Source organism: Primulina tabacum, chromosome 16 (genome assembly GCF_025594145.1).
Source record: "Primulina tabacum isolate GXHZ01 chromosome 16, ASM2559414v2, whole genome shotgun sequence".
NCBI classification, from domain to species: domain Eukaryota; kingdom Viridiplantae; phylum Streptophyta; class Magnoliopsida; order Lamiales; family Gesneriaceae; genus Primulina; species Primulina tabacum.
In genome coordinates, this window is record NC_134565.1 from 32,636,180 (window position 1) to 32,664,010 (window position 27,831).

Here is a 27,831-nt window from a genome sequence, read left to right on the forward strand (position 1 = left end):
GGCCGAAATGTCGATGAAACGTTGAGAACTCTTCAGGTGATGTAAAATATACGAACAAAATGAATATGGTATTAAATCTCCCGCTGCTTTGTGATTTAAAAAGAATTCATAAAACATGATAAGATTCATGTTTACAGGATAAATATCCGATCGATATGTTGCAGCCAGCTTCTACCCCCATGTACTTTGTCGATCAAAGTTATATTAGTATGTTTATTGTGCAGGCTTTGCAATATGTGCAAGAGAACCCGGACGAAGTATGCCCTGCCGGATGGAAGCCAGGGAAGAAATCCATGAAGCCGGATCCTATTCTCAGCGAGGAATACTTTGCTGCGCTTTAGGTCGAGAATTTATTCAAAGTCCCGACCATTGGTGTAATTTTCCAGTTGGAGAGGTCATTGATTTTTTTTTCCTCCCATTTAACTATGTATCTATAGAATTCTTTGGTTGTTGTCAATACGGAAAATGTGCCTCTTTCAGCAATTTGAAAATATCTGGTTAGCACGAGTTTGCAAACCAAGAATTCGTATCTTGGGAAATACTTCATCACAATTCATAAAATATTGTTTGGGCATCAATATTTTATAGATATTATACTGATGGTGAAAATTCAATAGAGGATATTTGACAACTTATGTGAAAAGAGTCTCACTGACAAAACTTGTTTGAAAGCTTTGATAAAATTTCCGATTTTTGAATAACCATTTAATAACAATTCTCAACGGCGACATTCAATTAAAAACAAAATATCGAGAAAAGTTACCATCAAGACGATAGGTAATGTCAAACTAAAAGGCCACATTATTAGCTATGTCATTCACCACCATTACAATTTTGTTCAAAAGATCTAGCGCGAAGATCAAACTTTCAAGGGGTACCTTTTTTGAGTCGTAATAATGGTAGCTTAGTTGGTCTAACATAAAGCTACATTCATGTTCGAATCAACAACCATCGTTCTGATAAAAGGATTACTCTTAAATACTAAAAAACTCAATTACGATACCTGCTGCTGCGGTCCCTATCACGCTCACGTTCCCGCCCATATTCTCCGCCTCGATCCCTTTCTCTTGGCCTGTCTCGTTCTCTACTTCTATGCCGAACCCTCTCCTCGTCTCGCCCCCGCTCTCTGCTTCTTTCTTTCTTATCCCTTTCAGCAGCACCTGTCAATAACGTAACATCGTCAAAACGTAGGATAAACCGATGATGTAACTTCACGAAACACAAATCAAAAGCCTTTGCAGCTATAATGCTCTCTTCATTTGACCAAGTTCACTACTGAACAAGTGCTTTTTGGAAAACGAGTTCGCCTTATGTTGACTACTAAACACCATTCCTTGGTAGATAATCACAGCATTGTACATCTACCCTCACTGTCAGATAAAAAATGTGTAAAATAACTCTAACCTTAATACCATTTTCTAAGGACCACCAATTTCCCTTCCAATCAAAAATCAGTTTGAGCCAAAAAGTCGCATAAATTTTCCCGTCAATTCTCAGTAGACATGCAGTAATAAATAAACACACTAAGATTGTAACCATAACAATAACATCACCGTCACTTGCAATGATGCAGTTTATGTATAGATTGTTTGGATGATCACCAGCATTTTGGTCTCTAAGTTGCTTGGAAGGAAGGTGTTTGTAGTAGTAAGCTTTGCCCACGCTGATACGACAGATTGAAGAAAAGTGGAAATATGATGCAAACATTCCTTTATAATAATATTAACCAACCATTTTAAACATCTAAGAACATAACAAATTGATGGACTAAGACAGGATTCTAAAAATCGACCTAGGCGCCGGCCGACCGCGCCGAAAAAGTGCTAGTCCGCCAGCCTAGGCAGACTAAGGCGGCCAACAATAATTTTTTGCATGGGCTTTTTTTTTTGAAATTTTTTTGGGTTTTTAATTTAAATTAAAGGCCCAATTAAAAATGAAAAATAATTTTTTGTAGGCCTTAAATCAGTCCGACAAGAAATGTAATTTGTTTGTTTGACCCAATACACCAAACTTCATCTATTATGTTGATATCGTGCAATCTGCCTAATGACGCCTAGTCCTCGCCTAGGCGGCCTAAGCGCTGATCTGACACCCGACTATGTTGATACCGTGAAATCTGTCCAGCATTGCGCCTAGCGAATTTTAGAACCTTGAACTACGAAAATAACTACAAGAGTAAATTTAAGTAGTTTTAAGTGAACCAACTAGAGTACCAGGCATTTTAAAGGTAAAATTTAAGTTTTGCCGCTTTTTTGGGCAAATTCAAGTTCGCCTTGACCAAAAGAATCAAATGTAAAGCAGTTGTTCACATTCTGGCGCACTCCAATGGGTGATGATCTGTAAAAGAGAAAATCACCTGAACATGAAACGTAATGATCTCTTGTGTTCAGACAATTCCTTATCAAGGCCAAAAACTGAAATCCTACGGCTTAGAAACTTGGGACTACATTCATCTCAGAGTATAAAAATGATTGGATGAAGAAGTATTTGATAAGAAGAACAAATCACGAGGCAACATGTTTGGATATCCCCGTCACAATTAGATAAATAGAAAGATAATCCTTCAGAGAGGTTCCCCTTCAAAAGAATTGACATAAACCTTTCCTAATTTTGGTCAACAGTTGAAACCGATATCTTCTTAAAAGGGCTGGGAATAATCAGACATCCAAATTTATTAGTCGGAAAAAACATCAAACCAAGCCAGATGCTCTCCATTCAGAAAAATGTCATTCCCAAACAAATATTCCCAACATATGAAATCATTATAAAGAAGCAACTAGACACATTGAAATCTAAATAGGTTGACAGTAAGTCAAATGGCCTCCACCGCAAGTAATTTGCTACCCTAGGCTGTTTTGCTTGGTTAAATATAATTATCTCTTTATTCCTTTCCCATTATACATTGTTTCAAATATTTCGTTCATAGGTCTCTAATCATTGAACTACTTAAAGTATATTAAAATGAAAAATAAGATGCCAACAAAAACATCCACCTATGACCTAACTTAGCAAAGTAAATCAAATTGCGTGCTTTGCACAGCGCAAATGGCAGAGTAAACATCCACAAGATTTGGTCAAATCCATTTGTCTCCCAAAATGTAACATTGCGCACTGAAAAATATGTATTCAGATTCCATCATGAGGGAACACAATTCACAGAATCATAAAATACCTAGTTCTTCAACCTCCCATCCAGCACGTCCAACACCAGGAACTCCTAGAGCATTTTCAGTTTGTTGTGTTTTAGAACGGAACTTCTTTTTAAGATTTCCAAATTCATCGTACATCTCACCATCATCCTGATATCATGGAAATCAATCTGATTAATAGCCTTGGCTTGCATACACCTGCATTTCTAGGAGAGAATTTACACTACCTCTTCGGCCTCTCGTCGGCGCCGTTTGGTCTCTTCTATTTCTTCTTCATCTAGTTCTTTGTATCCTCCGCCACGCCCACCTCTAGAAGTGAATCATAATATATTATCAAGATCAGCATTCTGCTAATACGTGAGGAAGAAGGGACAAACCCATCCACCTATACATTCCTCTCCAACTCAAAAGATTTTACACATGATGATAATTTGAGAGAGGAAAAAACAGCAATACAAGTAATCAATTATGTATTCATCTCTCTGTAACAAGATCACTCAACGAGAAATTTCACATAGTTTACAAGTAAAAAACACAGTGCTTCAATATCAGGCTACCCATATAGTGGTATAAAATTACAGAGGAACAAAAAGCAGACAACAAAAAGGCTAAAAACATCATCCATATACCTCACACCCCCCTCGTTATGTCCAGGTTTGTTAGTGTTGCAGATGTTACATTTTAGGCGCTTTGCCCAATTAATGTTTCCACACCTGAGGAAAACAGGCACAAAGTTAATAATTTCAGAGTCCGAAGTAACATGCATGCCAACACAAAAATCATAGAAAGAACCATCATACTGCGAGAGTCGAAATTAATTAAAATTAGCCAAATCTTGCAGGCAATAATCCATTGCAGTCCAAATCTAACACTTGATTCATTCTCAACAACAACAAAAACTGCCATCTATATTAATTTCGAATAAAAAGCAAAGGCTAAATATTGAAAAAAAATAAAAAGAAAAAGGAATAACCAACAGCCATCACAACCTTTCTAACCCTCCTGATTTAAGTTCGTCAATAATCCTCATAAAAAATTATTATACTGAAAGTATTTCACCGTTCTTCAGAAATACAAATAAAAGATCCAATAGCTAGTACGATTGGGTTTCCACTAAGTTTGTTTCCAGTGACCTAACTATAAGAATGTGTAAAGATAATCCTAACATATTAACTGGTCACTATGGGGTTAAAATGCACAAGTAATTATCGGCACATCCAGAAACGAGAAAATCCTGCCAATATTGAGAAATTTTGGTTGCTCCAGTGGCAAAAATGATATAAGCCAGATATAAAGAAAGTCTTCGATTAGTTTTTCTTGTGCATTCTTTTCTCTCCATCCAACATTTCTCAACTGCACCACAAGCCCCATTTTTAGTCACCAAATATACAGCAAAGACGAGGGTTTTGAATCAAATTTTCGGGGAGTATTTTGTCACTCTCAATTCACGTAGTCGGACTAAACTAAGAAATGTGAGATTCAAGATTCTTATATGTAATGAAGAACCCAGATGTTCTTCGCTATAAATTATAGAGATACGGAAGGACAAATCTACACTCAACCTCAACTTCCAATAACCAATTTAAAGCATGGTTGAATAATACGTTGGTCAAACTCAAAAGACAAAGCAAGCTGTATTGATTGTCATTCCCTACTCAAGATTACAATATGCTATAGTTCATCTGACATCGGGAGAAATTCTAATTCTTCAGTATCAAACAAAATAAACCACTACAAGAACAGTAAATGAAGATACACGAGTATTTATATTTAAACATGATAAAAGGCAAAAGATGTATTACATGGGGCAAGGCCAGTCATTTGGACCAAAAAGCCCTCCTCCAGTACCACCAACTGCATGATTCTGGCCTCCTAATTCATGCCCATCTCGGCCCCTACCTCGACCACCTCCAGTGGCACCAGCGGAGGACGCTCCAGCAGGGCGTGCAGTTCCACAGCGGTTGCACGCACCTCGAAATGCAAAGTTCACATTGCCACAACTGCTTCCACCAAAAATATAAGAATCTAGTTGTACAACCAGTTTTTAACTGAAATGTGAAAGATCACAGGCTTAAAAGAGCAAGAAAGAGCCGCTCACCAATAATCACATCACAGACCTTGTATTTGTACATAGCCAATCTCCATCTTGCTGCCACGCTTTACCTCTGCCTCTTCCAACCCCGTCATTCAAATCCTTAGCCGCTTCCTCAAGCTCATTGGGATCGCTAACCTGAACTGAATCACCAGCTTGATTCCCAAGGTCATCTTTGTTCTTCGACTCTGCCAGAAAAACTCCAATTACAGCTCCATGGAAATCTTTGTTGTTAAACCATTCAACAGCAGCTGCGGCTGCATGCGGATCCTCATACGTGACTGTGGCATCACCTTTGGGCTCATTCGTAACTTTATCATGGTACAACCATATCTTGGGACGCCCACTTCGTTTGTCTTTCTATAGAGCAAGATTACAGCCAAAGAAACCCAAAGATTGAGATCATATTATGAATCATAAGCACATGGACAATCACAAGTACAGACAAGAGCACATACATTTTTCAGGAATACTAATATCAAGTAACCACAAAGTTGGTGTTTTGTCGGAGAAAGTCTTTCAGGATATATTCTTAAAAAGGAAAAATTAAAATTCAGAAAATGTTGCATGGGTCTTAATTTTCCCTTGATTCTCTTTAAGCAACAAAACAAAAAAAAACACTATTTTTTACCAACACATCTCAGCGTTAACATATTTAAAAATAACAATAAAATTTCGAACTTAATGAAGTACTTTGCATGCGAGGTCCTGTAATGTAAACAATAGTAGATCAAAAGGATACCTTAAGCAAGCCAATTGTACCAAAGTGCTCCGCCAACATATTCTCATCCGTCCCCGAGGGCAAATTAGAAACGTAAACAACCGCGTTCATGGAGGCTCCTTTGCCAGAATATTTCGACATTCTACTCCAATTTCATGAAGCACGGCAGCAAAAAAAAACAGTAAATCCTGTATTCACCCTTGGATCGCAGTAGCTAGCTAAACACAAGATAGGAAAAAATAAAACTTGTAAAATTTCAGAAAAAGATAGAACAATGAATTCATAACCATTGATAAGTATCGCTGGTGGTCAGCGAACCAGTGAACCTACTGATAACGGCCAAGTAACATTTCCCAAGCGATTCATGATTGGGAATTAGGGTTGTGAAGTTAAACAATTGAAACAAAACAGGTATAATGATACAAGTAGAACCTGATATCTCCGAACCGATTCTCCGCCGCCGCCGTTGTACGCCGTCGAGATCGAGAGACGACGTAGATTGATATGGAATTTGACGGAAAGTTAGGGACAAACTATAGGAGATAAATCTTGAGACAAAAATATGTAATTTAATGTTGCATTCGAGGTTGTTTCGGTCATTATGTCGTGGCTCGGCCCATCAATTCTTGTTCAGGTCCAATAGAAAATCCGTGCTGTTTAGCCCATGTCTTCAAATGGGCCCAAGTCAACAAGGATTTTCAGTCCAATTATCTAAACAATCAGAGATATAATTTGGAATATGAATCATTTTGGTCCAGAAATTTCATATGTATTGGGCCAATTATAAGGCCAAAAAAAGCAACAACTTTATGCACTAAATTATAAGGGGCTTGTAATAATTGGTATGATTTTTTAATATACGTGGCGTTTGGTTGGAAATTATTTAATATAAACCAAAAAATATGTTGATAATAAATTTATAATTTAACATATCTGAATTTAATATGCAGATATTGAAAAATATAGATAAGAAATTAAATACCTTATTGATTAATATATGATGTTTGAGTAGGTCTCTTGTGAGACAGTCTCACGAACCTTTATCTATGAAACGAGTCAACCCTACTGATATTCACAATAAAAAGTAATAATCTTAGCATAATGACCCAACTAAGAGATATGTCTCACAAAATACGACATGTGAGACCAACTCACACAAGTTTTTGTCATGATGTTTATTCGTTAAAAAAATTATTCTATATTAATTATGCGATGATATATAATGGACTTTTAAGTTTGGTGAAGTTAAGATAAATTTGGCCATTACATGGAAAAAATAATTAAATTAATGACAACTTTATGACCAAGAAGTGCGTCGTACGTAATTCCATTTCCCTCCTTTGCATTAATTAAGAAGGCTGTCATATCAAAATTCGATCAACTTTTCCCTCATAACTTTAATGTGTGTGTGTGTGTGTGTATATTTAAAAAATTATATATATTATTAAGTCTACTTCTGTATAATAAAGTCGATTGACACAAAGACCACTTTAGCAAGGTCTCATGTCAGTTGTCACCAATAAAATATAAAATTTCAAGTTAAAAGTGATATTTATTTGCTAAATAATCTAAATTACAATTTATATGTATCGATATAATTAAATTTCTAGACGTACTTCATAGATCAATTTGACATGTTAAATTACATATTCGCAAGTTGATTCAAAAAATCAGTCACGTTTTCTAGGATACTACGAACAAACTGAATCCTAACAAAAAATTAAAAAAAAAAAAAAAAAACTGTTTATATATATTTATATTCGAAGATCTCAACTCAAAAAAATACTTAGTTTCGAGGAAATAGACAACAAATTATATATATTGATTTTATGGGTTACTCAAGACCTGCTAAATCAATAAATTTTAGACTCTGCAAGAACACATTCGAACACGTACGTTTGAATTCTGCTCGAGTTTGATACTTTAAAATATAACTAGAATAATATTTGGATAACAAAACGGTGTGAAAAACTCATGATCTGAGTTGATTAGGCGCATCAAAGGGTAGCGGTTGTGTACTCCCGTCTAAAAAAATCAAACATGCATGGTGAAATTTGAGAAACTTTGTCGTTTGATTTAATTCGGTTTTTAATGAGCTGGGACTTTTGATAGAATTGTTTGAGATCTTGTAAGCAGCCTCGCGAGTTTTTCTTTCCCCTTCTACCGTGGATATTGAATCAAATAAACTATAAAAATAGCTAATAAACGGCTCGAACTCGAACCCAAACCCGAACACGAAAATTCACGAATTTTTATCTGTGAGACGGGTCAATCCTATCGATATTCATAATAAAAATAATACTCTTAGTATAAAAAGTAATATTTTTTCATGGATGATCCAAATAAGATATTCATCTCACAAAATACGACTCATAAGACCGTCTCACACAAGTTTTTGCCTTATTTTTTTGAATGTACAATAATGTATAGCTACACGGAAACACACATAAATTATATGTACCAGTAATGCTTTTAATCACATGGCCGCGTAGAGCAAGCAAAAGATGCCTATTTAATTTGAAACTCAAAAAGCATAAAACGGCAGCCCTTTTGAGTAGATAGATAATGCCACACATTACTTTTAAAGGTTCTTTATGTTTTATTGCTTTACTTTAACCAAAAGAAAAGTAAATTAATACCATCCTAATCCTATATTATCTGATTAATTATCTATAATTTCTCCATTTAATGATAATTTTGTAGATATTAGTTAATTAATTAGTCAAAAAGGGGAAAAGATATATTACCCTGGCCTCCTTTTATTTTTTATTGTACCACCTAGAATGATGGTTGGATAGAAGCCCAAAAGAATCCAATTCAATTAACAACATTAATCTAATATATATACTCAATATTCCCATGCACAGTTCGTATATTTATACAATTGGTTTGTATGTCTTTTTAGGCTACCAAAGAAGGGAGAAGTAAGCTTTTTGACTGAAATATTACACTCTCTATGAAGATATACGCTTGAAATTCAGCACCATTTTTGTGGAAAAAATTTGTTCCAAGAAGGAACCCATGTTTATTTATTTATTTATTTTTTTTTTTTGCGTGATAAATCCCTTCACACTCGAATAAATGGAGTTAGAATATATATAAAACAGAAATTAAAAAAGGGTCCTATCATGTCTTATGAGATCTGGCAGGTTGGGTCTTTTGGACTAAACATTTTTTTTTTAGAATGGAAAAAACAGTCTTGGTTTTATTTGTATTGTTTCTATAATTAAATTTTCTGTACAAATAATAGGAGACAGCTTTTAATGATTGGCGCTTAATTCTTACATGTAACTTTAGATTCAGATTTTCTGCATGTAAAGATTATTTGCCCTTTCGCGTTGCTTTTTATTCAATGAACCATTAGGTCTGAAACAAAGAGGGTCAAAAAACACATGACAGAAAAATAAAGAAAGGAAAAGAAAAGAAAAGAAAAGAAAGGGAGATATCTGGTTTCCAGTGTACTCATAAAAGCATTATATATATATATATATATAATATCCCTTTTCTAATACATTTGAAATACATGCATGCATGCATACAATATATAGATGCATAAATTTATATATAAGATGCATATTATAAAAAATGAAATCTCAGATAAAGAGACGTGGATATTGGATGGTGATTCGTTTCGCTCTACTTTCCATGCATTGGCACGCTGAGGAATGAATGAGACCAATAGTAACGTGCATGCGGGCCAAAGTAATTATCTACTCTTAAAATACTTATAATAAAAATCGAATGATTTTATTATATTATATAATACATAGAGTTCCGAAGTATACTCTGAAAAATATTAAAATAAATACATAAAATCGGGGAAATTATTAGAAATAAATCTATTGGTTAGTTCAAATTAGTTAACTTGTGAATATCTTTTACATTATATTGTATTTTACATCATTTTCGTAGGCTTTTTGCAATATATAGAGACAGGGCCAATATTTCTGAACGATGTAAAACTCCCAGCTTATGAGTACAAGCAACGATGATGAAAATAATTAGGTCGACATATGAATTCGAAGAACTTATAATTTTGATCTTATGAACAGGAAAAATTGATAGACTTGAAAGAGAACTCTACTTAAAAATCTCGAATCCGTAATAAATAAAAATCGCATCGGAGAAGCGATCTTCGAAATAACTATCATCGGATTAGGATTGTTTATGTGACCATTGTTGGTCTAGGTTAGATACTCATATCATATTTGATGTGTGAACTGATTTAACAATCAGAGAAATATGTTAGGTAATCGTCGTGGATTGGTTTATGTATCTCAACTTTATATGAAAATATTTATGAAATGATTTATAAGATTAAAGGATTCCTAAAAAAATAATTTTTCCATGCATATGGTTCTCTATACATACATACATACATAGTATATATATGTATATGTGTGTGTATGCATGCATGTAAAAGTAGCTACCTAGGTATAGACCGCATGGTGTGAGGCTTTATTCTTTGTGTTTTGAGTTGGGAAGAAAATGGAACACAGTTCCCGATTCCTTCAAACAGACAGCCCCCACTTCTTGCTTCACTTTTCAGGTCCTCGTATTTTGTGTGATGTGTCCATTTCTTCTTTTTAATTCTCCCTCTCTAGTTAATTCGTAACAAAATCGATTTAATTATTTTGAAAATTTAAATATGTAAAAATTAGAGTCTGCTGGGACGACAAAATTTGAAAATTGATCATGTAAGTTGAACCAATTAATTAGTGCAATAAATTTACTTTTTGCAACTATATATTTCTTTGTCGGAGTGTTGATGAAGCGTCGTGTCAATGATCGGAATTGTTATTCAACTAAAACTGAAATGCAACTGAGATGAATAAGATCGCAATAAGAACAATTTACTGGACCAATTTTGGATAAACTAATTAAGTCATGTTAGAGAGAAAAATTTGAGAAAAAGTGTATGAGACAAAAAAAAAAAGAGAGAAAATAAGTTTGGGAATAATTTGAATATCTTTCCTATTATATATAATATTTGAACACCTCATAATAATCATCTCGTTGTGTCAACATGAAATCAAATTTTATTTCAACTTTATTATATATCTCCACATTCTTCTCATTTTCTCTCCAACTTATCTCTATATTATCTCAAACTTCACATGTTTTTTTTCTCAATTATAGTTTTTTTTAAATATATCTTCATTCAAATTAATAAAATTGTGAGAGAATGTGGAAGTCAAGTGCGATGTTGCTGATACTAGTATTTAACCCGTGCGATGCACGGGGTGATATTATTACAAATTAGTTAAAAATGAATAGATATTTAAATTGAAAAAAATAATATAATTATAAATAATAAAAATAAAAAAAAATTTTCTCTAATTTTAAAAAAATTTCTTAATTACAACGCTTATAGATTAATTTTTTGGCTAATAATCACTATCATATATCAAAATTTTAGATTGTGTTAGCCTAAGGCAATGACATGATGCTTATTTAGTCTATTGATATCGGCCACCAACCTTAATACATATTCAATTCTTTAATTTTCGAGAAGGTATATATTATTATTTTTTAACATGTGATAAAAAAATATTTTTAAATCATATTCAATAAAATTAATGAGAAATATTTTTTAAAAAATTTAGTGATTTCATCTAAATCCACATTCACAAAAATTTTGTGACATGGCACGTGTTTAACACATTTGAATGATAACAATAATTGTTTCGTTAATATTTTTATCCAAATGGGTTGTGATTTTATTTACAAAATCTCTTCATAATATACACAACAGCCTATTATTCCGAAAAAAAAAATGAAACATGTGATCATAAGTAAATTATGTATAAATCAGAAAAATTATTTTATTAACATTTAATATGTGTATTTCAAAACAATGTCAATAAACTTTATAAGGTGTCTTCTAATAAGATGCTTGCTTTATTTAGAATTGGTTTAATCATTTCCATTAAGGGACATTTTATACTATCACGTATCCGTGAACTTTGTAATATAGAAGAAAAAATTATCACATTAATAATACGTAATAATTAAAATTTTGTACAAATAGAAGAATAGTACTTTTTAGTTCTCGATCATTAAAGACATATTTCAAACTTAATGTCTCGTTGTTCTCGTTGTTTCCATATGTAGGTAGTTCATAAAAACAAAAAAATCTAAATTTAAACGAACATTAAATCTTGGAAGGATTCAACTCATTTATGGTGCTGAAAAGAGGAGTTATTTCATAATTCAATTTTGGAGTGGATAAATTTAGTAAGATAAATAGAATAAAATTGGTTTCTAATATAATATGCAATGTTGCATTATTTATAATTTAAAATTCAAATAATACATCCCAAGGGACAAAAATTATGCATTAGATGCTTTTGAAAGAATTATATCATATATTAACTATTTCAAATTATGAAAATCTCGAATTGCATGCATTGAGTGTCAAACATTTCTGATTATTGAGAATAATTTAATGTTCATTTGAAACTCTTTTGAATATATCTCTTTTGATTTTATTGTGCTCTTTTATTTGAATTTTTAAGAAGACATTTCAAGATATACAATATACATATGGTTTTGGAAGAAAACTACCATGAGTTAATTCTTTCAAATTAAGGTAATTACGAAATAATATGTATTTGTGATCAAAAATTTATGGTTAGTAAATGGTACATTAATGTTCATTGAAAAATCTTGTTGTAGTGATAACTTTTAACACTCAACCAATTTTATTTTTAGAAAAATTAAATAAACTAATTAAATATTGTATTTTTTTTATTATGTAATTTGGGCAAGAAATTACTTAAAATAGAAAAATTTATTTTTGAATGATTTACCTCATGAGTGATACTGAACATTGCAATTATTTGTATTTTAAATTTATTTATACAGTTTTTAATTAAGCTGATTGATATAATCAATGAAATTTTTTTAATATAATTTACGTTTTCAGTAGAGTTTAATTTTAATTTGAGTGAAAAAATAAAAAACATTTAATACATAAATTACATTTTAATTAATATAAAAATTAATTAAATTTAAAATTGAATTAAATGAATTGATATGATCAATGCAAACAATAATTGAAGTGATCATTTATTGTAGTACACATCTGTCAATATTCATGATAAATATTTCTTTTTTTAGAAATGACAATTTGGCGGGAAATTACTATTTTTGGCAAGAGCTCTGTTTTTATATATATATATAGATTTATGATAGAGTTTGAGGAGTTAAGCCATATATTATGATCCAATATGGGATTAAGCCAGACACTTAAGATTCAATCTGGGAAGTTAAGACAGACATTCATGATCCAATCTGAAGAGTTAAGACATATACTATGATCCAATACGAGGATTTAAGCCATATATTTGATGTTTATTGTTTTTTAAAAGTTTTAGATATATTTGTGAATTATTTTAATAATATGATATAGTAATATATAAAATATTTTGATGTTTTTAAACTTGAAGATATGTTCTCTCCAATTACCGAGTGACGACTATATCGCACATCGTTTACATTCGTTTTCATATGAGAATGAAATAGAAGATCCAGAACTGGCTAAATTATACGGATGATGATTTGGCTAGGAAAATAACTATTTATAATTTGTATAGTGTCGATATTTATTTTGAATAAGTTGAACATTGAGTTTGGTCTTTGTCATTGGGTTTTAGATAATGAATTCGTAGAATAAATTTTATTTCAGATTTAAAATATTTGTTAAGGTTTATTTTTTTGGTTGATTTAATGATTAAATTCCAAGAACATTGCTGATATTCACACCAGGCATCTCGGACGTCACACAAAAGATAATAAATATGTTGCACAAATGAATATAATTATATGCAGAATATAAAAAATTGGCACAACGTATGCATATATGGATTACTACTTTTATTCTAATGTGTCTTATTACTCTTTTTGAATAATCAAAAAACACAAAATCTATCAATTTAGTTTATTTCCTGCGTAATTTAATATATGGTATTTGTAATGAATAATATATAAGAATGTTTTGTTCTCTAACTTGTGGTATTTTTCTTTTGTACTGAAGAGCATACTAGATATAAATATAGCTAGAAATTTTTTTATAAAAATTATAAATTGTGACTGAAATAATTATATCAATTTGTACTTATTTTTAAAATTTTGACATCCTTTCTTTCAATTTTTATTTTATTTTTAACTTTCAGAGGTACAATATTTACCAATTTTTTCCCTGAATTTTAATGTGATAATTAATAATCATTACCTATAGTTAATGGGTTCAAATGACACCCTCAGATGCTTATTTGTATGTATATTGCATGTAACTTTTTTGCGTAATCGAAGATGAATAAAAATTTATTTTTTTTCTTCAGTTAAAAACTATACCATGACCACTTAGGTGACTGCAAAAGAAGGAAAAGAAAAAAGATTATACAGAATAATAAAGATACGTACATTTGCACAGTTAGAGGTGGATGTGATTGATATCTATGTTCATACCTTTGTCAGTGATATATATACAAATAAAATATATTATTTATGTTCATACCATAGTCAGTGATATATACAAATAAAATATATTATTTAAAATAAATGTCATTTGTTGCATGAAAGGCAGAGTCCCACTATGAACACATTCCATATCTTTGGATCAAATTTTATGCAGTGTCTTATAAATTTATCGATAAAATTAAAAAGATGGCTACGAAGCAAGAGTAAAGCTGCGTTGCCTTTAGTACTGCTGTTATCTATTCAATACACATGCATTCCACTGCAAAATATGATACACTTTGGAACCCAAAATTTACCTCGTCTGCAAGAAAAGAACACAACCCTTGATTTAATATATTCCCTTCTTTTTCTCACTTCTTGATGATTTTATTTCTGTTCTGTAGAAGTCTTAATTTGCTCGCAAGTTTGTTTCTATATATATACTAGGTTTTCTTTGATCTTTTTCGGATCTTGATTTGAGTACTAGTTTTGTATTATATTTGCTCTAGTTAACTTATCAAGATTTTGTGCGCTTAGCTTTAAGCCCTTGTCAGATTCCTTTTTGTTGCTGTTATTGTTGAAAAATTGATCAAGATTTTAGCCAAGAATAGTAAAATTAACAGACAAGAATGAGAACCGGAAACTGTGCTGTGCAGCAAGCGCTAACTGCCGAGGCAGCAGGCATAGTGAAACAGGCTGTGACGCTTGCTAAGAGGCGTGGCCACGCACAGGTGACGCCTCTACATGTCGCTAACACCATGCTCGCGGCTTCAGGTGGATTGCTTCGAGTTGCTTGTTTACAGTCCCATTCGCACCCTTTGCAGTGCAAAGCCCTTGAGCTTTGCTTCAACGTGGCACTTAACCGGCTGCCAGCTTCTTCATCGAGCCCTGTATTAGGCCATCATCATTCGCAGTACCCCTCGATTTCTAATGCCCTTGTGGCAGCTTTCAAGCGGGCACAAGCCCACCAACGACGTGGATCAATTGAAAATCAGCAGCAGTCTGTTCTAACAGTCAAAATCGAGCTCGAGCAGCTGATTATCTCTATTTTGGATGATCCAAGTGTTAGTAGAGTGATGAGGGAAGCTGGTTTTTCGAGTACTCAAGTGAAAACCATTGTCGAAAAATCTGTTTCTTTGGAGTTTCTGTCTCAAAACTCATCTTCTACATCTCCTCGTTCCACCATGAACAAGTCGATAGAAAACACCTTTTTAACCCTTCATCCTCCATCTCCTCTGGCAAGCCAAGACGAAGAAAAAACATTGGAATCAAACCAAAACGAAGACTTGAATATGATAATCGAGACACTACTAACGAACACAAAGAGAAAGAGTTTTGTCATAGTGGGAGAGTTCATTTCTAACATAGAAAATGCAGTTAAAGGACTGATGCATACGGTTGATAAAGGTGAACTTCCTGAGGCCCTGAGGGAAGCAAAATTTATAACTCTCCCACCATTTTACTCTTTCTGTAATCTTCAAAGAAAAGAAGTTGAGCATAAAATGAGAGAATTAACTTGTCTTTTGAAAAGTCAGGCTGCAACTGGAGTTGTTTTATACCTAGGAGACCTCAAGTGGATCAGTGATTATAGGGTCAATTTGGAGCAACAAAGAAGCTACTACTGCTCTTTGGAGCACATGATAATGGAGCTTGGGAGATTAGTTTGCGGAATTGGAGAGATAAATGGAAGGTTTTGGTTAATGGGAATTGCTTCATTTCAAACTTATATGAAGTGCAGAAATGGCTCGAATTCACTAGAAACTATTTGGGGTTTACATCCTGTTACAATTCCTGCCAACAATTTAGGCTCGAGTTTACTTTCTGACAGGTATAAAAATAATGATCTTTTCTTAATTTGCATGTTTTCTTGCCAGATTCATCATTTTTACAATTTAAATTGAGAAGAGGGTTGATTAAAAATTTAAAGAACGTTATATAAACTTGCATATCTGTTTTGGACATTTTTTGGGGGTTACTCAATATGGGTTGGTGTTCAATCAGGGATGAACAAATTGAAGTTGGACTTGGCAGAGGTAAAAATGAATCCTGTAAACTTCTGCTCATAAATGGAGAAGAAAATATGAGTAGCAGCAAAGATTATACAACAAAATTCGAAGCCGAAACTGGAAAGGTGACATCCGACGACGTGTCCGCAAGCCTACCTCAGTGGCTTAAGAATGAATGCAAAAGACTTGGTAACAATGATCAGGTAATAATCTCATATAATTTACCATTGCTTTAAACTAATAAAATCTTTGGTGCATCTTTTTAGCCGGATATAGCTTAACTTTTCCTGTGGTTTTACATGAATTTATATCTCCATTTTTACGAAACTTTAATTAGTCAGATTAGCTCTAATAGTTTGTGTTCAAATTTTCGAACTTTTTCTGTAACGATTCTTATTTAGGAACAAATGCTACTTTTTTTATCATCACATCTTGAAAACTAATTTGTTTGCCTTTTTTACCTTGCTTTTGATTATATTCAGAAATGTGATTCAAGTAGAGAATTTTACAAGAAATGGAACTCATTTGACAGTTCATCACAAAAACATCCTAAATCACCAGAAAGAACCTTAACAATCTTCCCTTCATCGTTTTCTTCACCCACTTTTGCTTTTCATTTGATCAACAGAACCTTAATTTGAATCAAGTCAAAAGCCAATTAAATTTCCCGATATTGCCTGAGCAAAACCATTCGAATCTTAATCACGTACTGGAGATTGGACACTTGAGACATATATTTTCATCAATTCCTAGTTCAACCCTTAAATCAGCTTCCTCTAGCGACACCATAGGTATGGAGTACGTGCAAAAGTTCAAAGAATTCAACGCTGAAAATTTGAATATTATATGCAATGCACTGGAGGAAAAGGTCCCACAGCAGAGAGAAATCATTCCTGAAATCGCTGGAACTATTCTACAATGCAGGTCTGGGATGTTAGGAAGAAAAGACAGCCTAAGAAACAGTAAAACTGACATTATAAAAGAAGAAACTTGGCTGTTCTTCCTAGGCCATGATTCAGAGGCAAAAGAGAAAATATCCAAAGAATTGGCGAGAATCGTGTTCGGATCTTATTCAAACTTTGTATCAGTAGGGATCAGCAGCTTTATCACATTAACAATATCAGATTCAACGGAGGTTGATTATCGAAACAAAAGAGGGAGAGATGAGCAAAGTTGCAGCAGCTACATCGAGAGATTTGCTCAAGCAGTGTCAGCAAATCCACACCGTGTTTTCTTAATCGAAGATTTGGAGGAAGCAGATTACTGCTCACAAATGGCAGTGAAAAGGGCTATCGAAAGTGGAAGAATAAGAAATGAAAATGGTGAAGAAGTCTGTCTCTGTGACGCCATTGTCGTGTTCAGCTGTGACAAGTTCAGCCCTAGGTCAAGGGTTTGTTCTCCATCGAAGCAGAAAAAGGAAGAGTGTCAGATTAGTCGCAGTGTTTCATTGGATTTGAACATTTCATTTGATGATTTTGACGAAGATGATGATCATTTGATTGATGAGTTAGGGATTCTTAAAAGTGTTGACAGGCGAGTAGTGTTCAAGATACTGGAAAACTATGAAGAAGAACGTTAGCTAGCCCTTGAATTTTCTTGTAGAAAGAACACAAAAAAATATTCCTAGTAATTTTTAGGTGAAATGCTTAGTTAAATTAAATTTTGGTTTCTTGTAGATATATCATATAATTTTATATATATTGTTCCCACTGAAAATATATATTGACCCTTGAAAATCCAGTTTAATGCATGCGCCTCCCACACTTGATGGTTTACCTACTCAAATCATAGGTAAATTAAAAGTAAATTAACAGATGATTCGATAAAGTTGAATATCATATTAATCGAGATTGACTCAGATTTAAAAAAATTTCTACCAAGTAATCAAATTCAAACTCGCGCTCCAGTCATGCATGTACAAGTCGAGTTACTAGAGCTTGTACTCGAAATTCTTAATTTCTAACATATGATAAAAAAAATTAGGGTTTAAATTTTCTATATATGCTGACAAAAACATTCCTTAAATTTTGTGTCGTCTAAAGTATATATTGTTGGTGTATCGTTTTATTACATTAAAGACGTAACATAAATTTAAAATATTTTAGTTTTGATATTCGAAACAGTCATTAGGTGACGTATGATTTAAAACATTTATAAGATGTTTAAAACTGTTTAACTTTGTATATTTAACGCTGGACATCAAACAAGTCTTGGATTGCATCGACACTAGATCACCTGAGTTCCAGAAATCTTGTGGCAATGTGGATGTGGAAGTAGCCATGAATTTTCCTTGGGAAATGGGATGGCCGAATTTTTAGGAGAGAGAAATGGAGGAAATTTTGATGGATAAAATTTTGTCTACCAAAATCTGTGTAAAAATTTGTGTTATTTCATATTACCTTTAATGAAATATTTATAAGTTTTGATTTCCTGATCATATCATATACACGTATGTACATGTATAGACATATGTAAAATTGAATGACCATTATTTAATTTTTTAATCAATTCTAGACTCCTCTATAATATTTCATGAGAATTATGTACATATATTAGTCACCATTATTAACATTATTATTTAATTAATAAATTTTAAATTAAATAAATAACTAATTGTAAATTCATTATAACCTCAATCGACGATCAGACAGTGCTGATGTACCGAGAATACAAATTTTGTTCATGTGATGAAAATTGAAAATTTCTAATATAAAAATTTCAAATGATTCATTTTTTGCAGCTGCCAATTTTGTGAACTCTTTTACCAAAATAGACAATTTCACTCTCATCAGTTAATCAGCTATTAAGCTATATTCCAGATCTTCCAATATATTGAATCTACTTATAAACTCACTTATAAGTAATCTGTTTGATCTTCATTAAACTACAGTTGTCAAATTCAACTCCTTGAACTTGATTATCTCAACGGGAACACAGAATCTAATACTTGTGTAATTCTCAATGTCTCATGGATACAGTTAGTTGTGGGTAGGGGTGTCAAAATGCGACACGATCCGTCAACCCGACACGACCCAACACGAAAAAAATCAGGTTCGGGTTGAGGTTTTTCGGGTTGGGGTTGGGTTCGGGTTGGGTTGATTCAGGTTAATGCCATGTTAGACGGGTTTCGGGTTGGGTCGGGTTGGGTCGTGGGTTGACCCGCGAACTTTTTTTTTTTGAAAATATTACCTATATTTTTATATATTGTATACTTGAACAAAATTTATTGTATATTTATATGATAAATTTTCATCATTTAATATTTATTTTGCATATTTTTATTTTTTTAACAATTTTTTATTTGATTTAGTAAATATACTTTTAATTTTCTACGATTAAATTTTCAAATTTAAATCGAAAATTTTGTTATTATGTGTTTAAATTAAAATATTATTATTATTTTTTATTTTTTTCATTAATTTTTTTTAAAAAAAATAAATAAAAGTTCGGGTTAGGCGGGTTAGACGGGTTGAGTCGGGTTATACGGGTTTGTGTTCGGGTTGGGGGTTTTCGGGTTACTTCGGGTTCGGGTTGGGTTCGGATTGAAAAAAAAAATAAAAAAAATTTCGCAGGTTGACCCGAAACCCGACCCAACCCACCCGATTGACACCCCTAGTTGTGGGTTCACAATTTCATGTGATTCAGAATATCATTTGTTTGTATAAGGGCTTACCCTAATTAGTCTCATTATTTTCATCAACAACTTGATCAAGAATGTCATAACTCAAGTCTGATTACACTCATCGGATCGTGGTAAGAACGTCTTGTAGCATCACCCATGATCCCCTAGGTATCACTGATTGTGCATGCATGAACCTTAAGTTATGGTTTAGTGTATAGTACGGTCCTCTTCAACTAATATATTTTGATCGAATCTGTAACCATTGATATATCAAGAGTTGCAAATGAATTCAACAACGATGCGATATATCTTGAGTAATAATAGTGATATTGTATGTGCATATGAGAAAACAACTTTCCGAAATGCACATGTATTACTCTGGCCAGAGATTTCTTGCAATATTAACTCATCAGATCATATAGTATATCTTCACTCGTAGACAAATGATGAATTCCCGAAATTGCAATCAAGAGTACTAATCAACCACCAAAATGAGCATAGGAGTTCAGATTTAATTTGGTTATCAAATAAAGGCTAGTGATCTTTAACTCTTTTCCTGGAAGCAATGGGAATCCGAGAAAGGGGTCTAGCTAGTTTAGAAGAAAGTGATTAAAACAAAAATACGTAAAATAAAAAGTAAGTTAAAGGTGGAAAATAAGTTGCTTTCTCTTTTATTTTTTAACGAGGTGACCGGGAAAGCAAAAATGTCATTTAGATAGTAAATTATTGTAAGTTTCAACTAGCAGTTTGTTCTATATATCTGGTCAGAAAAATAGAAGTTTTTCGTTGAATTTCCACTTTAGAAAATTTGCATTAACATTGGTTAGATAAATTTTATAAAGATGGTGTATTTGGATTGATGTATTTGAAGTTGAGGATTTCAAATTAATGTTAACATATTCATTAATTTATTTGGATAATTTCATTCTACAATGTATTTTAAATATTTAACTAGTTATTTTTTTTAATTATTGTAGTAGATTTCATATATATCTAGAGTCATTTTAAACAATTCTTTTAAATACTCACTCGGGTTCTAATCCTTCAATCCAAATGCAAATTATTAGCCAATATCTCTACGGATTTCCACGATATTTGTATTTTTATTAGATGAGGTTACTCATTGATAAATTTCCTTATTAAATTCATTGTAATGTTACGTGATTATTGAAAAAGTTAAAGAATGAAAATCCCATAATTTAAATGTCCGTTGTGGAAAGGAGAAATCACTTTTTTTACTTTAGAAGGGTTAGATAAATTAAAATCAATGGATCGATTATAAATAAAATATTTATTAAAAAAATCCAAAATCGTCCCTAAGAAATAACAAAAGAAAGCACTACTTTTTATGCTTCGTTGTGATATGTTTTTGCAAAAGAATCACTTTTTTTTTCCTTTGATTTTCGAAACTCGGCATTCCTATCTCTAGAAAAAGCATAATAAAGTTGATGAACGAGACTTCGAGTTCAAATGAGAAACGGGTTTTTTTATTAAATTTTTTTTATAAAAAACAAAATGTTTATCGAGGGAAAACAAGAATAAAGAATCTATCTTTAAACCTTAAAAAAAGATGAGCATATATTATATTACTTTAGAATCGCCAAAAGATTATTACATTGCGACCCTTAAATATAACATTTAAGCATAAGCAGGGAATTTGTCGACGTTTGGCTTTAGAAGAAAGTGGTAATCTCAGCTTGTATATTAGGAGATTAATGGATATTAATGTAAAGGATATCTTAACAATTTCCAGTAAGGAAAAACACACTACTTCATCTAGCCAATTCTTCTTTGTTAGTATGGCATCCGGTCCAGATAGAATGGATACCCGAACTCACCTCGCGTGGGGCGGTTATAAATCTAACCAAACGAGTATTAGGTCGGATATGAGTATTAAATTAAACACATACTCGTCCTGATGTTAAATTGTAATTCGAATTACAAGTTAGCTCCAAAATTAGGGAACAAGAAACTAAATGAAGGGAAAAAATAAAATATTGAGTATGGGTATTTATGTATTATTATAGACTTGATCTTTGTGTTGGTTAACTAAACTTTTAACTTGTAGAATATTGGAAATGGGAACTTAATTAATTGTTAGAACCTACTAAGAATAATTCCATTTTTAAATAATTAATATATTTAAAGACATTTGGAATCTAATTTTCCCTCAAAAGTAGGAAGGAAGATACTCCATGATTACTCATTAAAATTTGCAACAATTGTAGAAAGTGGACAGCCCTTTTAACACAAAGTTATACCCTTTTTTGGCACCTCGTGGATTATAATTAAAAAAAGATAACTTTAATCCACACAACTTTTTGTACCTTTAAATGCCTTTGCCTTTTGAAAAAAAAAAATCAACAATTGTTGAAATTATAAATTTTTTTTTTGTTAGTATATATAAGAAGTTGCATGGTGGGAACATATGATATGATTCACACCTAATACGTGGAGAAAAATTACTTCCAAGCTTTTTTCCCTAAAAATCATTAACCTACGTAACATTTGTTTTTTAAAATTATCTAAATTTTGGTACTCACATCATCGACAATGTATTTATATAATCATTATTAAAATTTGAATATATTGTATCAAAATGAATTTATCTTTTTATAATATGAATGGTTGAAAATTTTATATGATTTGATAAAAATAAAAACAAATGAAAATTTTTGTATAAATGCACAAAATATGTTTAAAAAAATCAAATCTGGAAATTTAATTTATAAAAAAAATGATTTTTAAAATATAAAATGCTTGTAATAAAATATGACTTTGAATTTTATGAAATTCATTCAAAACTCTTAAAAACTCATATATAAATACAACTTAACATTTAAAAAAAACTTCAAAATATTTATAAAAATCGAGAGTAATCGTGGAATATGATAAAAAAAATTTAAGAATTCAAATGTCGAATTGTAACTTTAAATCATTAACAAAAAATATATAAGCAGAAAAAAGAATCTCAATCTTGCAGAAGCTGGTTTTCACACACACCCCAAAACACTTTCGTCCAACTAGAATCCAGTGAATGCTTCTAAAATTCTCTTTCAAACACTCTCTTAATTTGCCATAGCTCTTGAAGTCATATTTTTAAAAATATATATTTAGTTATGTTTTGTCAAAAACAACTCTTATCAAAAGCAATGATATGTAACTAGACTAAGAAATTTGTATTATCCCTTTCGGAATCCTAATTCATATCATATAAATTTGATATGATTAATGGTCTCATGTTTGTAATAAAAATAAGAGTAAGCCTATAGCTAGACTGTCTCAAAATCCGTGAGACGAGTTGACACACTCCATATTATATATTGCATAAAAAATAATATTTTCATAGAACGAGTCATGTTAAATATTTGTCTCACAAAACGATCTCATTAGCGTTTTTAAAAACTAAATTTGATATGTACAATTCATTATGTCATAAATTACTGATTCTTAAACTTACTACTATATTATATTATAAACTATCTACAATTTTTTCTAAATTTGAAAATTTTATATTAAAAAAATACATAGTAAATGACCTAGTAATAATTAATACTTTTTCATAATAATTGTTTTTAAGATAATCATATTTTTTTAGTAGTATCTATACATCTATACATATTATAAAAGTGTGAATCAATGTCAAATTTTTTCTATTGTGTATTGTCAACTTTGTCCTTAGTTTGTACATATAGGAAAAATTTAGTGAGGATGTTTTTGTCAAATCAATTATTATGATAAGGATAAAATTGTCAAACTATATTTATGTTAGATAATGATCAAGTTGACAAAAAAGCTGAAACTTTAAAATTCTTTGATTGTTATTTTCTTGTAGATGAATTGAACAAACTTTTTTCACAAAAAATATTAATTTGAAAAGATTGAAATACCAAAATATATTGGTTTTATTTGCTTATAGATGAAGTGAAAAAGAATTTTTTCACAAAAAAACTTAATTTGTAGATTTTTCACAAAAAAGTTAATTTGTAGAAGATTAAAATAACAAAATTCTTTTGTTTTATTTTCTTGTAAATAAAGTGAAAATATTTTTTCCACAAAAACTTAATTTGTATAACGATATGATGTTAAATATATTTTATTTTACGTTCATTAAGATTAATTATTTTAAAATGAAGAATTAAACTAATGAAGCCAAATAATTAAACTAATTTTGTTTTTGTTTTAACAAGGTTGGTGTCATGAAGAAGGTTCGATATTTAATTACATTTACAAAATGATACAAGAATTATCATATATAAATATAGATAATCCTAATAAATATTTCATTGATATTTATTTTATCTATATTTCTTTATCAAAAAGAAAGTCAACTAATATTGTTCAAAGCCTTGGTTTATTATGAAAATTTAACGATATAAGATTGAATAATATATTTGTATTAATTTTAACTATATTTTCCTCTTTTTAAAGGCTAGAAACTATAACAATTATTTTATGAGAGATTCTTGCAATTAGCGAATGATTATTTTTATAAGAGATATATATTGACAAATCAGTTATAGTTTTTATAACATTAAAAGATATATCTTTGAATGTAAATTTTTAAAATTACGATAAATAAATTTTTATAAAAATTATTCATTAGCAATACTCACTACTTCTCCATAGACAAAGTCAAAGTTATTTGGTTTTTATTTACTTGTAGATGAAGTGAACAAATGATTTTCACAAAAATATTTGTTTGAATGTGATTTATTTTATTTTGTAGCTTTATAATCTTTTGAATGCTTTTATATATGCAAGAAGCTTATCTTTAATTTGGTGAGGCAAGTTTTTGTAAAATCAATTATTATGATGATGTCAAGATTATCAATCTATGTATGCTAGGCGCGCAAGGGCCAAGGATAAAGTTGCCAAGAAGATTGAAACTCCAAAATTCTTTGGTTTTTATTTTCTTGTATATGAATTGAACATATTTTTTTTCGCAAAATATTAATTTGAGAATATTGAAATACAAAAAATCATGGGTTTTATTTGTTTATAGATGAAGCGAAAATAATTTTTTCCCAAAAAAATTAGTTTGTACAATATTGAAATACCAAATTTCTTTTGTTTTATTTGGTTATAAATATAGTGAATTTTTTCCACAAAAAACATAATTTGTGTATGGACATGATATTAAATATCCTCTATTTAGCATTAATTGAGAATAATTAATTTAAAACGACGAATTAAAATAATGAATCCAAATAATTAAATCATGTGGGTTGGTGTTACGAAGAAGGTTCGACGGTTAATTACATTTTACAAAAATGATACAAAGCATTATTGGATATAGAAGAAAGATGACCTTATAAATATTTCGTGAGTATTTATTCTATCTATCTTTCTTTATAAAAAAATCCAACTAATATTTTTCAAAGCCTTAGTTTATTATTAAAATTTAACAATATATGATTGAACACATACAGTTTTACTAATTTTAACTATTTTTCGTCTTTATAAAGATCAGAAACTATAACAATTACTTATTTGATGATTTTGCAATTGACGAAGATGTATTTTTATAAAGGATGGATATAAGTAAATCAATTATAGATTTATGTAATCTGAAATGACATATCTTTGGAGGTAAATTTTTAAAATTATTATGAATAAATTTTTACAAAAATTATTCATTATTGCTCAATATTTCTCCTTATGAGTTATGATTGATAATAAGAAAGGTCAAATTTATTAGTTTTTATTTGCATGTAGATGAAGTGAACATATATTTTTTACAAAATATTAAATTGAATATGATTTGTTTTATTTTGTAAATCTATAATCTTTTGAATGAGTTATATATGCAAGAAGTTTCTCAGAAAAAAATTAATATATACAAATTTAATACTTCCAATAATATAGTATGAAATATAAAAAAAATATGTTATCGTAATTTTGGTTTTTTGTATTTAAATAACATATTGCATAAATATGTTATATTATTAAGAGTTGAACATTTTTTGATAAATATAATAAAATATTAATTAAATCATATTTTGTCAGTTGTCTAGAAGATAAAATAACCAAAATTCATTGATTTTATTTGCTTGTAGATTAAGTTAAAATATTTTTTACAAAAAATAAATATTTTGTATAATACTGAAATAACAAAATTCTTTGATTTTATTTGCTTGATGAAACAAACTTTTTTTTCTACAAAACACTTAATTTGTGTAGATTTGTAGAGGCATCAAATAGAGAATAATATACATTTCTTCACAAAAGATTTGCTAATGAAGATGACGAGAATATTGTTTTTCACAGAGAAGAAAAAACTGATGACAAAAAAAAATCGTGAAAAGCAATATAAATTGAAAATATAAAAGAAGAAAACATTTGGCGCAATAATTTAATTCAAGGTTTAGAATATATTATCTATATTATATTTTTATTTTTCATAAATCAATAACACGTGGTAAAATAAGTGGTCAACGTTATGTATTATATTTTTTTCTTCTCTCAAATTTAATTTTAATAACTATTGTGATATCAATTTTATATTATATTTTCTCCAATGTCTAATTTATACAAAATTATAATATTTATTACTAATATGTTTTTCAACAATTATTAATTTATTTAGATTGCGCTTGGATAAATTGATTTCAAATTTATTGATTAGAATTATAATTTTATTGTTAACAATGAAACAATATATAAAATCTTAAATCTACACATGACTTATTTACATATTATTATTTATATAAAGTAGAATAAATTTCAAATAACATTATTATTGGGTGGACTTGAAAAATATCATAATTAACATGAAATACTATTATATAAACATGAAATGAGTGGATTTGAAGTTTATGATGTTACTTCTCTAAATAACAAAAATACATTTGAATGTATTGAAATCCATGGATTTGAAATCCTTCTATTCAAGAATATCCTTAGATTTATAACACATAAAATTTTTAAACAAATATTTTTGCACTCATTTTATAATACATGTAGTACAAATTATATTACATTGAATTTCCTACGGATGATGCTAAAGGTACAACCAATATATCGTACTGCGATATTTACAACAATTATATCGTGAGATTTTGTTATTATCTAATGAGATTTTATATTTAATTTATCAAGAGATTTTGATAAATGAAATTTCTGTATTGATTTTTTTGAATTGTAAGAATTATTGTACAAATTTGGTTGCACATGTAGCATTACTTATTTTTTATCTACTAATATAGCATGAAATCATTAATATATAATTTTTTCTAAATTAATCTCTTCTGATCTCATTTCTTTAACAACAATTATTGATAATATAAATGTATTTTCACGTGCGTCGCACGTGTCTTTACCTAGTATAAAAAAAAGAGAGAAAGATAAAGAGAAGATATACATCCTTGGGGAAAAACAGGGACAGAAATTATGGGCCCATCGTACAGATCCATAATTCAGTGGCCCGCTTTTATGGGCTTTTTTCTGCCTTTGGGCTAGCAATTTATCAATCAAATATGATGTTATGAAAAAATTATGTGCAAAAAAAAAAACATTTGGTAAGCCAAATTTTTTTTCTCCCAGAGTACTTAGGCTTGAGCTCTAGTACTTCCCAAAATTGAGTATTTATTCGAGAGTAGGTCTCTTGTGAGACGATATGTCTCACAAAATACGACCTGTGAGATCATTTCACACAAATTTTTGTCTTTACTCGATCACGATCAAGCAAATCTAACTGAGACGCTCGGCTTCCTCCAACCCGCATTCAGCTAAATTACTGAATCGTCTCGATGGAGTCAGCCCATACAAATTGCACC

The 27,831-nt window shown here is 30.5% G+C and overlaps 2 protein-coding genes across 3 annotated transcripts; one reads left to right on the plus strand and one right to left on the minus strand.

The window, feature by feature from the left end:
* Positions 1–778: 778 nt before the first annotated feature.
* Positions 779–6,516, minus strand: LOC142529127 (transcription initiation factor TFIID subunit 15-like). Of its 2 annotated transcripts, none has more exons than XM_075634530.1 (8): positions 6,395–6,516; positions 5,984–6,180; positions 5,267–5,601; positions 4,952–5,149; positions 3,779–3,862; positions 3,377–3,458; positions 3,173–3,299; positions 779–1,160 (listed from the first exon to the last, which is right to left on the minus strand). In XM_075634530.1, the coding sequence occupies exons 2-8, from the start codon at positions 6,101–6,103 to the stop codon at positions 991–993; spliced, it is 1,116 nt and encodes a 371-aa protein (XP_075490645.1). In that variant the 5' UTR covers positions 6,104–6,180; positions 6,395–6,516; the 3' UTR covers positions 779–990. The 2 variants fall into 2 exon arrangements, with proteins under 2 accessions (XP_075490645.1, XP_075490647.1); XM_075634532.1 differs by having other exon boundaries at positions 5,984–6,176; positions 6,395–6,511.
* An 8,055-nt stretch (positions 6,517–14,571) lies between these two features.
* LOC142529714 (protein SMAX1-LIKE 3-like) lies at positions 14,572–18,143 on the plus strand. The gene is given in 4 exon segments (XM_075635327.1): positions 14,572–16,253; positions 16,427–16,634; positions 16,914–17,034; positions 17,037–18,143. Coding segments are annotated over 4 exon segments (2,502 nt in total). The 5' UTR covers positions 14,572–15,054; the 3' UTR covers positions 18,011–18,143.
* Positions 18,144–27,831: the final 9,688 nt, after the last annotated feature.

What these genes read in the sequence shown, in the direction of transcription:
- LOC142529127 (XM_075634530.1), bottom strand. Translation starts at nt 6,103, where the DNA reads ATGTCGAAATATTCTGGCAAAGGAGCCTCCATGAACGCGGTTGTTTAC. An exon ending in AATGACTGGCCTTGCCCCAT is followed by an intron (nt 3,863 to 4,951) that starts GTAATACATCTT and finishes TGTTTTCCTCAG; the next exon opens with GTGTGGAAACATTAATTGGG. An exon ending in ATGGGAGGTTGAAGAACTAG is followed by an intron (nt 1,161 to 3,172) that starts GTATTTTATGAT and finishes CGTTATTGACAG; the next exon opens with GTGCTGCTGAAAGGGATAAG.